Source organism: Notamacropus eugenii, chromosome 6, assembly GCF_028372415.1.
Source record: "Notamacropus eugenii isolate mMacEug1 chromosome 6, mMacEug1.pri_v2, whole genome shotgun sequence".
Lineage (NCBI taxonomy): Eukaryota > Metazoa > Chordata > Mammalia > Diprotodontia > Macropodidae > Notamacropus > Notamacropus eugenii.
The window spans coordinates 330,530,448-330,543,123 of record NC_092877.1 but is presented as its reverse complement, the minus strand read 5'-3'; the positions used below and the strand labels follow the sequence as shown (position 1 = coordinate 330,543,123).

Genomic DNA, 12,676 nt, shown 5'->3' with positions numbered 1-12,676 from the left:
CATAATTTCAGGAACCACTACACTTTATTTCAAAGGGGAAAAAAAAACTCTGAAAGATACAGCTAATGAAAGTTATTTAGATAGCCAGTTTACAAATTAATGGTCTATTGTTGATGAAGAACAGATTCTAGAAAACTGAATAAACAAATGGTGGCTATTTTAAAAATTTTTCTTATTACCCTATGTTATGCTTATAATTATATTTTGTTTCCTTAAATATTTTATGTTGTGCCTTTGTCAGGTACCTACTAAAGATGATGATGAATTTTGCAGTATTTGGCAGTCATTACAAGGATCAGGGAAACCTCAACATTTTCAGCAGAATTCACAGGAGAAGGTTAGTAGGCAACTAATACTGTATGAAAAAAAATTAATGGAAACCCAAAGAAAAAATGTTTTTGAAAAAGTACTACCATTTTGATAAATGCTATATAGATTATTATTGTTATAATTTTGTAACATTAATATATAATTACAAATGATATCTTCTTAGAAAAAAATTACTCCTTTGATCTTTAACGTACAGATTTAAGACATTTTAATGTTCACCAATTACATATTAAAACAATTTTTTAACTTTTTTTTTTAGTTTTGAGTTCTAAATTCTGTCTTTCCCTCTTTTAGTCCCCTTCCCCTCCCTGAGACATAAGCAGTCAGATATATGTGCAGTCATGTAAAACATTTCCATGTTAGTCATTTTGTACAAGAAGACTCAAATAAGAAAAAAGAATGAAAGAAAGTGAAAAATAACATGTTTCAGTCTGTATTCAGACAGTATCAGTTCTTCTCTGGAAGTGGATCATATCATTTACACTTTGAGATTCTCTTGCATCATTGTATTTCTGAGAATGCTTAAGTCATTCACAATTCTCCATCGTATACTATTGCTGTTACTGTGTACAATGTCCTGGTTCTGGCTGCTTTATTTTGCATCAGTTTATGTAAGTCTTTCCAGGTTTTTCTGAAATCATCCAGCTTGTCATTTCTTTTTTTTTTTCAATTTATTTATTTTTAGCTTTCAGCATTCATTTCCATAAGATTTTGAGTTTCAAGTTTTCTCTCCTCCTTTCTCCCCATAATGCTTTGCATTCTGTTTACCCCTTCCCCCAATCCACCCTCCCTTCTATCACACCCCTCCCTTCTCTTATCCCTATCTTCTCACTTTTCTTGTAGGGCAAGATAGATTTCTTTACCCCATTACTTGTATTTCTTATTTCCCAGGTAGACACAAAAACAATTCTCAACATTTGTTCCTAAAACTTCTCTCCCTTCCTCCCTCCCCACCCATCCCCACTGAGAAGGCAATCAGTTCAACATAGGCTATATATGTGTAGTTTTGCAAAAGACTTCCATAATAGTCATGTTGTGAAAGACTAACTATATTTCCCTCCATCCTATCCTGCCCCCCATTTATTCTGTTCTCTCTTTTGACCTTGTCCCTCCTCAAAAGTGTTTACTTCTAATTACCCCCTTCCTCCCTTCTATCATCTCTCTCACACCCCACTTCTCCCCTTCTCCCCTGCTTTCCTGTAGTGTAAGATAGATTTTCATACCAAATTGAGTGTGATGTTATTTCCTCCTTAAGCTGAATGTGAAGAGAGTGAGCTTCACTTTTTCCCTCTCACCTTCCCCCTTTTCCCCTCCACTGAAAAAGCTTTTTCTTGCCTTTTTTATGAGAGATAATTTGCCCCATTCCATTTCTCCCTTTCTCCTCCCAATATATTCCTCTTTCACCCCTTAATTTTACTTTTTTAGGTATCATCCCTTCCTATTCATCTCACTCTGTGCCTTCCGTCTGTGTGTGTGTGTGTGTGTAATCCCTCCAACTACGCAAATACTGAGAAAAATTTCAAGAGTTACAAATATTATCTTTCCATGTAAGAATGTAAACAGTTCAACTTTAGTAAGTCCCTTATGATTTCACTTGCCTGTTTACCTTTTCATGCTTCTCTTGATTCTTGTGTTTGAAAGTCAAATTTTCTATTCACCTCTGGTCTTTTCATCAGGAATGCTTGAAAGTCCTCTATTTCATTGAATGACCATTTTTTCTCTTGAAGTATTATACTCAGTTTTGCTGGGTAGGTGATTCTTGGTTTTAATCTTAGTTTCTTTGACTTCTGGAATATCATATTCCAAGCCCTTCAATCCCTTAATGTAGAAGCTGCCAGATCCTGTATTATCCTGATTGTATTTCCACAATACTCAAATCGTTTCTTTCTGGCTGCTTGCAATATTTTCTCCTTAGAACTCTGGAATTTGGCTACAATATTCCTAGGAGTTTTTCTTTTCAGATCTCTTTCAGGAGGTGATCGATGAATTCTTTCAATATTTATTTTACCGTCTGGTTCCAGAATATCCGGGCAGTTTTCCTTGATAATTTCGTGAAAGATGATGTCTAGGCTCTTTTTTTGATCCTGGCTTTCAGGTAGTCCCATAATTCTTAAATTGGGTCTCCTGGATCTATTTTCCAGGTCAGTTGTTTTTCCAGTTAGATATTTCACATTGTCTTCTATTTTTTTTATTCTTTTAGTTTTGTTTTGTAATATCTTGGTTTCTCATAAAGTCATTAGCTTCCCTCTGCTCAATTCTCATTTTTAAAAAATTTTCTTCAGTGAGCTTTTGAACCTCCTTTTCCATCTGACTAATTCTGCTTTTTAAAGCATTCTTCTCCTTATTGGCTTTTTTGGGCCTCTTTTGCCATTTGAGTTAGTCTATTTTTAAAGGTGTTAATTTCTTCAGCATTTTTTTGGATCTCCTGTAGCAAGCTGTTGACTTGCTTTTCGTGATTTTCTTGCATCGCTCTCATTTCTCTTCCCAGTTTTTCCTCCACCTCTCTTACTTGATTTTCAAAACCCTTTTTGAGCTCTTCCATGGCCTGGGACCATCACATATTTATTTTGGAGGTTTTAGATGCAGAAGCCTTGACTTTTATGTCTTCCCCTGATGGTAAACATTGTTCTTCCTCATCCAAAAGGATGGGAGAAGATACCCGTTTACCAAGAAAGTAATCTTCTACAGTCTTATTTTTTTTTTCTCTTTTTTGGGCATTTTCCCAGCCAGTTACTTGACTTTTGAGTTCTTTGTCAAGAGGAGGGTATACTCTGGGGACTTGTAAGTTCTCAGTTCCTCCAAGGTGGCACCATCATGGAGGAGTTTATTCCTCTCCTGGCCTGCGCTCTGGTCTGGGAGCAACTACAAGGACTCTTTTCTGCGAGTAGAATTCCCTCTCCAAAGCCTCCTCCAGCTCCACTGCCAGCTCTCCTCCTTACCCCAGGGCCACCACTCAGGGCTGAGATCCAGATCAGCTGCTAAATTCTCCAGGGTCTCTAGGCCAGGGCTCCAACAATGGAAGCTACTGCTGCCTGGAGCCAGCGCTAGACCTCTGCATTCCATTCTAACCCAGGTGAAAGAGCTTTCTCACTGACCTTTGAAGCTGCCTTTGGCATTTGTGGGTTGAGGAATCGGGGACCTGCAGCTGCTGCTGGTGGGGCCTTGCAGCCTGCTCCAGTCCTGTCCTTGCTGTTACAAGGCCAAGGCTGGGCTATGCTCCTCTCTGTGCCTGGTATGATAGACCTTTTCTGTCAGCCTTCCAGGCTACCTTGAGCTGAAAATCTCTTTCAGTCTATCATTTTGTGGCTTCTGCTGCTCTAGAATTTGTTTAGAGTCATTTTTTACAGGTATTTTGTGGGCTGTGGGAGAAGAGTTTCTAGAGGTGCATCCTTCTACTCTGCCATCTTGGCTCTACCCCCCAGGTTGTCACTTCTTATAGCACAATAATATTCCATTACAATCATATACCCCAGCTTGTTTAGCAGTTCCCCAATTGATGGGCATCCCTTCAGTTTCCAATTCTTTACTACCATTGAAAGGGGTGGTATAAATATTTTTGTACTTACAGGTCCTTTTTCTTTTTGTTGTTGTTTTTTTTTTATCTCTTTAGGATACAGACCTAGTTGTGGAATTGTTAAGACATGTTTCTTGAACAGAAAAGAAAAAATAACTTTTTTAATCCAGCTTCAGCCTTAATTATTTCAGCATCACTTACTTGAAATTGTTATGACTTTTAGCATTTAATATAAGTAGTACAGCAGTATTCCTTAATTTATAAACATACATTTCTATTGCCTTATGTTCAGTATTGTGTATCTTAGCAAATGTATTTATACAGACTGGTGAATCCATCTATGTATAAAAAACCTTTGCTTTGCCTTTGTAAACTCTTAATGCTCTAGAGCAAGGGTGAGGAATGCGCAGCCTTGAGACCACATGTGGTCCTCTAGATCCTTAAGTGCTGCCCTTTTACTGAATCCAAACTTCACAGAACAGTCTGCTTTAGAGCAATAAGGAGATCTTGAAGGAAAGTTTAGGGAAATAGATTTTTTCTTGAGTAGTTGCAGTGATATACAGCTGAGTACTTGAGCAAGTATAATAGGACAGGACAGAAAGATGAGTTTTATTGTTTTTTTAAAAGATAAATGATTGATCATAAATAACCATTCCATACTTTAGTAGGTGGTTTTGGTCAGTCATTCATCACTAAACAGTATGATGTAATGGGGATTCCTTTAATACTTGGGTTGGACGAAATGGGTGCTAAAGTTCCTTCCTACTCTCAAAGTCCTTGATTCCAAGACAAGTTTAGGAGTTAAGCCCCTCAAAAAAAGCCAAGAGATTGAGGAAATGGCCAAGAAGATTCATAATACAATGAAGAGATACTATGAGGTAAGAGAGTCTTAGAATAAAACTCCTGAAAAGTAAAACATCATAGTAGCTATAATTAGAATCTCAGAAAAGTACAAGAAATGGCAACAAAAACAGAACAAAACCTACAAAAGGAATAGCACTCCCTTTACCACCAGAAGTGCTATGTTTAAATCAGCTGATCTTAACATGCACACTCTCTGTCTACTTGTTACTCTTGGTGATATGTATGTTTGTGGGAAAGTGCTTCCTGAGTTTTACTTTTGTATTTTTATTTTTCTTGGGGGGAGGTGGAGAGTAAGGAGAGAATGTTCCATTGTAAATCTTCTTGCTATTCTATTTCATTAAGTGCCCTTATAATTTAATAATTTTATCCTCTGAGTGGCTATGGAAAGGGTACATCAGTGGGAATTTGTGATTCAAAAAGTACCTTGAACCTGAGATAATCATCTCAGAGGTATAAGTAGGGACCTAGGATTCTGCCCTGGGAATTGCAGGGATAGCCCTTGGGGATAGATCTGTGGAGGAGCCGTGGGAAGATGGACACACTGATATATCATAGCTACGGTTGAAGCTATGGATCTATCCAGTTGGTCTAATTCTGGAAAAAAAAATTTGGAATTAAGGAAAGTAATTGAGCTGTTCGTACCCTTTAATTGAGTAATCCCACTATTGGGCATATATCCCAATAGAAAAAAATTTTCCACAATAAGGTGCCTATTTCTGATCTATGATTGGGAAAAATTAAGTACACAATCAGCAAGCATTTATTCTGCTCCTGCTGTGCTCCAGTTACTGTCCTAGGTCCTGGGAATCCAGAGACAAAGATGAAGCACTCTCCACACTCTAGGAGCTTCGATCGTAGCTGCAGAAGCAATCTAAATATGTGTAAAACAGCCTTGGGAGGAAGGTGCTGGTGGCTTGGTTGGGGGAGGGAAGGAGTTTGTTTTTTGCATCTTCTATAAGAATCAAAAAAAAAAATTCAGAAACATTGAAAAACTTTTATGTGAATTGACACAAGAGTAAAGTAAGCTGAGCCAGAACAGTGATGACAGTAACGTAAAGGGTAATTTTTCTTGACCAGTCTCAATCCTTGAAACCTAATGATGAAACACAAGTTCCTTCTCTCCATAAAGAAATGTGGTTAACGTTGGATGTAAAATATTTTAGACCCTGTCTGACACAGTCATTTTTGTCAGTTTCATTTAATCCTTTTTCCTTGTTAAGAGGAAGTCTCAGTTGAGCATTTTAAAACTCTTAAGTTATCTGATTTATAGTTAAGTTAAATGGTGGTATTGTTATTAAAGTATCTTGTTAGCTAATTTATGGGAATTTCAACTTTCAGGGTTTGGTTCTACCTCAAGAAATAAACAGAGCAGCTCCCACCACTCAGTCACCTAAACCTGGCTTCAGTGACATCAGCGTTAAGAGTCAGCAAAGAAAATGTGACCAGTACAGAAAATGTAAGTCCAGTTAAGAGCTGTAGTATGCTTCCTTCTTTAAGCACTGTTTTATTTCCAAGCTCTCAGTGCTGTTCTTGTGAAAGTTCAGGCATGTCAATTGTTTCAGAATGTGGCAGATGACTGCTAATCTCTGTACCCTTTTTGTTCCTGATAGTAATACTTGATTAATTCTCAGACAGTAATAATGGCTCACCTTTTTTACACCTTTTCTTTTATGAAAGTGCTCCCAAACATTTCATGTTATAGAATATCTTAAAAATCTGTTACTTTAGAAATGTATTTTTTTTAAGTTTCCATTTTGATATTTCTAGAAAAATGAATAGGCGTTCATTTTATCTGTTTTTAATACAAATAATAGCTAGTATTGACATACTGCTTTAAGATTTGCAGAGCACTTTACAAATATCTCACTTTATCCTCACCACAGATGAGGAAACTGAGGCAACAGAAATTAAGTTTCCCAGGGTCATAGTAAGTGTTGAAGGCCAGACTTGAACTGAGGTCTTCCTGACTCCAGGCTCAGTGCTGTATCTACTGTGCCACTTCACTGCCAGAGAGTAAGAATTAGGTGATTCTCTGTACCAATAACTGTATCGTTTTTCACCTGTTTGTGTATGGGTTCATGAAAAAGGGGTCATTTTAAGTTTTCTAAAAGCAGCTGACAGACTCTTCACTAACTGAGCACTATGCACAAGGCACTCAGTGTAACATTTAGATGAAGACACAGACCCTGGCATAACACACACACACACACACACACACACACACACACACAGAGACACAGACACAGACAGACAGACAGACAGACAGACAGACACACACACACACACACACACACACACACACACACACACACACACACACACACACACACACACACACACACACACACACACACACACACACCCTTGATAATGAGAGCAGCGAGGGGTGAAAGAGCACTCTAAAAGGATTTTACATTTGACTGAAAAGGCATTCTTTATGTTCTCTTGTTAATTATGTTTTTAATATAAATAAAATAATTCTGGTTTTTGGTCTGGGATACTACTAATTAGGGTCCCCAATGTTCTACCCCACTTGATCTTATGACCCTTGGCAAGTTCCCTCTCATCTTGTAGGCTCCGTTTCCTCCTCTGTAGGAAAGTCTGTACCAGCTGCCCCCAAGGCTGCTGTGCATCCAGGGAGACATCGACAGTTGCCCAACATGTTTGAAAATGAGCAAGGACCATACCAGTGTATGATGGGATCCTTACTCTTACCATCTTCCACTGGTCATTGCTCCTCTGGCTTTTTTTTTCTCTTGGTTTCCTAAGTTGTGCCTTTCTCTAGACTTGAGCCTCTTTGTGGACTGAGACTCTCCTCCCCTGGGCATTCTGCTGGGCTGACCCTTGTGGTCCTGTGATTGCGTGCTGCATGCCTTCCTTCGGTCCTTCCTGCTTTCCCTGACCCTTCTGCAACTTCTTTTCTCCTCGCCAGCACATGTTTTATCTACAGCTTACATTGCTTTCTAGCTCAGCCAGCTTCATCTCCATCCCCATCCAGCTCTAAGGTGTTTTTCCCAGATGAACAAGGCTGAGGCTTCTTTTTCTATCATTTAATCAAACATCGGTTTCTATTTCTAGACAAAGAAATTTGCAAAATTTCCAAGAATGAATGTCAGTCACAAAAGACAGCAAATAAACAGGTAAATTAAACTTTGGTTTTTGTTTTTTATACGCTAATAGCTAATCAACTTTCTGCATAAATCCTCTTGGCTTTTGAGTTCTGTAGCCTTTTTTTATTTTCATATCCAAGGCCCTGCAGAAGACTGAGAAGTTGTCCGTCAGTCCAGATATTTATTATTAAGCTCTCATCTATGTGCCAAGCACTGTGCTAAGGGCAAGGGATGCAAAGAAAGACAAAGTAAACTCCTGGCCTCCAGGAGCATACATTCTAAGGGAAACATACAGAATAGATATATACTAGAATGGAGGCACTCTGAAGGAGGAAGGCATCATCTGGAGGTTCCCTGGGGATTTAGGTCACCAGTCAGAGAGGGGAGAGGGCTATAGCAGGGTGAAGATTTAGAGGTAAATATAGACAAGTTTTGAACTTAGAATCTTTTTATACTTATTTATTCTCCTGTTTTCAAATCAATAAATACTTATTAAGAGTCTGCTCTGTATTGGGCATTGTGCTAAGTACTGGGGATATTAGTGTCATGAATGAAATAATCCCTTAAAGGAAATTTACATTTTAAGGGGGGGGGGGGGTATGTGTGGGTGTGGCCAGATGGAACAGTGCCAGGAGGAAACATGCCCTATAAGTCAAGCCTAACTCACTAACATGGACAGTCCTTTAAAGCTGTACTTAGATTTTCTTGGAAGAAAGAGGTCAATAGGTCAGGTTTATATTTGCTCTTCTACAGACTTTTGGAGGAACCCCCAAATGTAATGTTAAACTTTTGAAGAGAAATGAAAGTCCCAGTGCTTCAGAAGTACAAAAGGCTATACCTGAGGATCCAAATACAGTTGGGAAGGTAAGAGAAAGATTTCTGATTTCTTTCCTCAAAATCATAAGTACTGAGATTATGACTGGATAAAAATAAATGCCTGTAATTGAATATTAACTGGTAGACTCTTATAGATTACTGTAGTTTTTGTCTGCATGTTAAAATCATATTTGTTCTCTTAGACTGACGCTGGAATTGAAAATTTCTTAATGTCCTTGAAAATCTCCAAGGAGAATGAAGTACAGTACGGTGAGGAGCCAACAACAAGTGAAGAACATTTGTCACCACAGTCATTTGCTATGGTTAGTTTTCTTAAAAATGTTTCCTTTTTATTTTTCTGCCATTTCTCTAGTGTTGCTAATTTCTAATCTGGGTTCAAACCAAGCCTCTGCTCCAATACTAGCTGATGACTTAAGTCTTTTATCAGTGCCCTAGGTCACTGTTTGAGGTGAAATGTGACAGGACAGTCATCGATGCGCTTTGATCAAAGAAGTTTCCTCCCTGAAAGTACACTATCCTAATGAAGTCCCAGTTCTAGAGCAAAAAACCAAACCAAACCTGTTGGCATGCAAATAAAGGTTTGCTTTTCTTATAAAAAGGGAACATCTAACTTCTTGTTAGACAATGCCCTCTATGTCATACACACTTATGTTCTACTCGTTAAGTGTGGCGTTTTGGGCAAAACAAAGCTATGCCAAGGAACTGAAACTACCCCTTTCTACCTTGGCACCATACCTATCTTTCCATTGCTGCTGCCCATTTCCAATCAGGGATTGGAAAGGAGCATAACTGTTTTTCACCATGAAATGTTCTCATTAAAAGAAAAATAATGTAATTCTCAAAAATAGGATAATACTAATTTTTGTTGTATTTTCTTAAAGAAGGGAACACAGATGCTTAAAGAAATTCTGAAAATTGATGGCTCTGACCCTGCGGACCACAAGAATGAAGTAAAACAGTTAGTTAATGAAACTTATGCCTCTTCTAATAGGAAAGAGGTCTTTGGATCTTCTTCACAGCCTAGGCAAACCAAGAAGTTAGGTATGTAGAATGTATAGTTCCTGTACTAATCACCTAAAATAATTATAAAAGTCCAGTCATTTTTTTTAATCATGTATAATTGTCCTAAGATCAGACTATAGAATTTATAATATATTGTTTACTTAATATGCTTTTGGTATATGTTATTGGTTATAGTATGTAATAAATATGTACCAGTAGACAGTCATATACACACTTCATATCCACAGATATTAAACCTAAAGAATGTCATTAATTCTGTTATCCTTGGTTTAAAATCGCTTCTTCTGAAATATTTGATTCCTACTAAAACCACAGATTTCTTTTTCCAATTACATTTAACCTTAAAAAGACCTCGGGTAGAAATATGTGTAATCCAGTTATTAGGAATTCACTATTCTGATATGTTTTACAAAGACTGAAATTATAACACAGTTTGTTATTAACTGAATCTGGGTGCAGTTGCATTACTTAATGATATTGTTTTGTAGTTAGTTGTATCATTAATGCATCATAGCAAAACTCAGGTTTCAAAATTTTGCTTAGCATTCAATCAACTTCCCAAGACACAGCCCTCCCTGCCTTCATAACATTATTAGTGATTGATTTTCCTAGAACCAATTAATGACATCCCAGAAGATACTGTTTTTATTCCCTAAGACCTGTATGATAAAGGAAATTCCATTGTATTTTTAATTGCCAAACTGATTTGATGTATCTCATCTTATAACGTGGGGATGGTTCTGAGAGCATTTATTTGCTTTACATGGTGGTGTGAACCACTGAAAAGTCATAAAGAATGAGGGGAAAACACATTTCTGGGTAGAATGAAAGTGTTCCCAATGTCAGAAACAAATGAATTATTTTCTAATATATGTTTGAAAAAGTGTTTTTGGCATGTAAAACAACAACTATATTCAATATAAAATTTTTTAAACTTTTTCATAAAAGCTGTGACTAAGCCATAGATCTGCTTAGAACCAAGTGCATCATGCGGATGTCCCTGGAACAAAGTTGAATAGCCTTCAGGCACTCAAGATACGTTTGTTGTTTACCGGACACATGTACTGAAAATTTTCAAAATTATTATCCTCTGTAAAGTCACACTCAAATTCCTCCTCATGGTATGAAGGTGACCTTGGGTTCTCTAAAGAGTGTAAAATGTAGCAGGTTCTGTCATGCTAAAGGACTTCAGGTACAACCTTTACAACAGAAAATATTCGCAGAAAACAAGCAGATTTTCATAAGATTTCAACAATGGACTACATCATCATCTTTTAATAATTGACTAAAAGATGCAGAGAATGAGAGATTCTGTTGTACTTAGTGATTTTTTTTATGATAAACTATTTGATTCAGTACAAGAAAACACCTTACAGTCTCATTTTTCAATAAGATCTTCTGTACGTTGCAATCCTTTAGGATTCCTTGAAGCGGAAATACCTATGTCGAATGACCCTCTAACCATGAACACTAAGGAAGGCCTTAAGCAAGCACATGTATATGCATGTCAAAGTGTTCCCCCCCATGACAGGAATATAGCTCAGAATCTAAGTGTAAGAGGATTTTTCTGAGAACAGGGTAAGCTCCCAAGTACCACTTTTTGTGGATGACATTGTGCTAATTGCATCAAATTCCAGAACACACACACACACATGCACACGCACACATATATTTTAAGGGTTGAAATCACACTCTGTTCAAAAGTAAATCTTATTCAAGAAACTAAAGCATTCACAATTCATAACTACTTATTGCCAGGGTGGCCACATGGCCTTAAACAAAACATGTTATTCAGTACATCCCAAAATACTTGTTTATACAATCAGGGGATCCCAGGCCAGGGTCTTCCTTAATACAGTACATCTCCAGGGGTAGCAGAGAACCCAACACACTCCACCCCTAGGTCACAGTAGGTTACAACCCCTCCAAATCCTAAAAATCTTCTTAAGGGTGTGTCCTTTCCACACTGCACGCATGCTTGAATGAGCTAAGGCATCCAAGTCCTGAGGGGCTTCCAGGGCCCCCACCCCTCAGGCACACTTTGGGGCAGAGTTCCTCCATTCAAGCTCTTCCTTCGGCCAAAAGCAACTCTCCCCTCTCTCCTTTGTTATCTATAGGAGCTTTAGCTGCAGGAAAGATAATGCAACAACTAGGAAACAACAGACAACTCTCCCAGTCTCATTAGACCCCATACTTTCCTTTAATCTGCACAGATCCTGCCTGCAGGGAGGCTGCTAGCATAGGGTCACTCTTGATCTATGAGAAGTCTCCTCTCCACTCTCAGAGGTCTCCTCTCTGCTTGGTGAGTTCCTGCTGCTGCTGCCGCTGCCACCACCACTGCTGCTCATCTCAGTGCTCAACATTCGTTTCCTTGAAAGCTCTCTCTATATACAGTTTTACTCAACACCTGATTGGCTCAGTGTAGAGAGGCATGAGAGCTCACGTGCGTAGCAGGCACTCAGCACCTGAGTACAGTGGTATAAAATACCTGGAACAAGAGATTGTTATGGCCACAGATCCTGGAAACTGGACTCCAAGAAATAATAACAAAAATCCACCTTGCTTACACTTTCAGATGTGCATTTGGATGGATAGCCTCCTATCATTAGATATATCTAACAGAGATAATGCCAATGGACGGTGAGATGGACCCAGAGCTGAACAAGAGGAAGGGAGCAGACTGGATTACCCTTCAGGAGATTGCCAAGTTCCTTTAAAGCCCCCAAGCTTTCCCCAGAAACAAAGTCCTTCTTAACACCAACATTCTAGTAGTGCTACTATACATCAGTAGATGTTGAATCCAAAAACCTCTGAAGAATTTAAAATTAATGTCACACCTTTGACAATGGAAAGGCACATGATAGGGGTGAGTAAACTACAACATGTAACATGAGGAACTAAGAAAAACAAAAGTTTAAAGATGGCATCAAGGAAACATGATAGAGGAAATGGACTGGTCATGTACCAAAGTCAAACACTGGCAGGTGCACAGCAAGCA

The 12,676-nt window shown here is 38.2% G+C and overlaps 1 protein-coding gene across 4 annotated transcripts in view; it reads left to right on the top strand.

The window, feature by feature from the left end:
- XRN1 (5'-3' exoribonuclease 1) overlaps nt 1–12,676 on the top strand; it is a 95,975-nt gene that overhangs the window by 70,762 nt on the left and 12,537 nt on the right. For 3 of the 4 annotated variants that reach the window (XM_072618194.1, XM_072618192.1, XM_072618191.1), the window contains exons 32-37: nt 242–337; nt 6,047–6,164; nt 7,787–7,848; nt 8,572–8,682; nt 8,838–8,957; nt 9,537–9,696. In XM_072618194.1, the coding sequence (XP_072474295.1) occupies nt 242–337; nt 6,047–6,164; nt 7,787–7,848; nt 8,572–8,682; nt 8,838–8,957; nt 9,537–9,696 (667 nt within the window). The remainder of the gene's footprint in view (nt 1–241; nt 338–6,046; nt 6,165–7,786; nt 7,849–8,571; nt 8,683–8,837; nt 8,958–9,536; nt 9,697–12,676) is intronic. The other variant, XM_072618193.1, reaches the window with a different exon arrangement.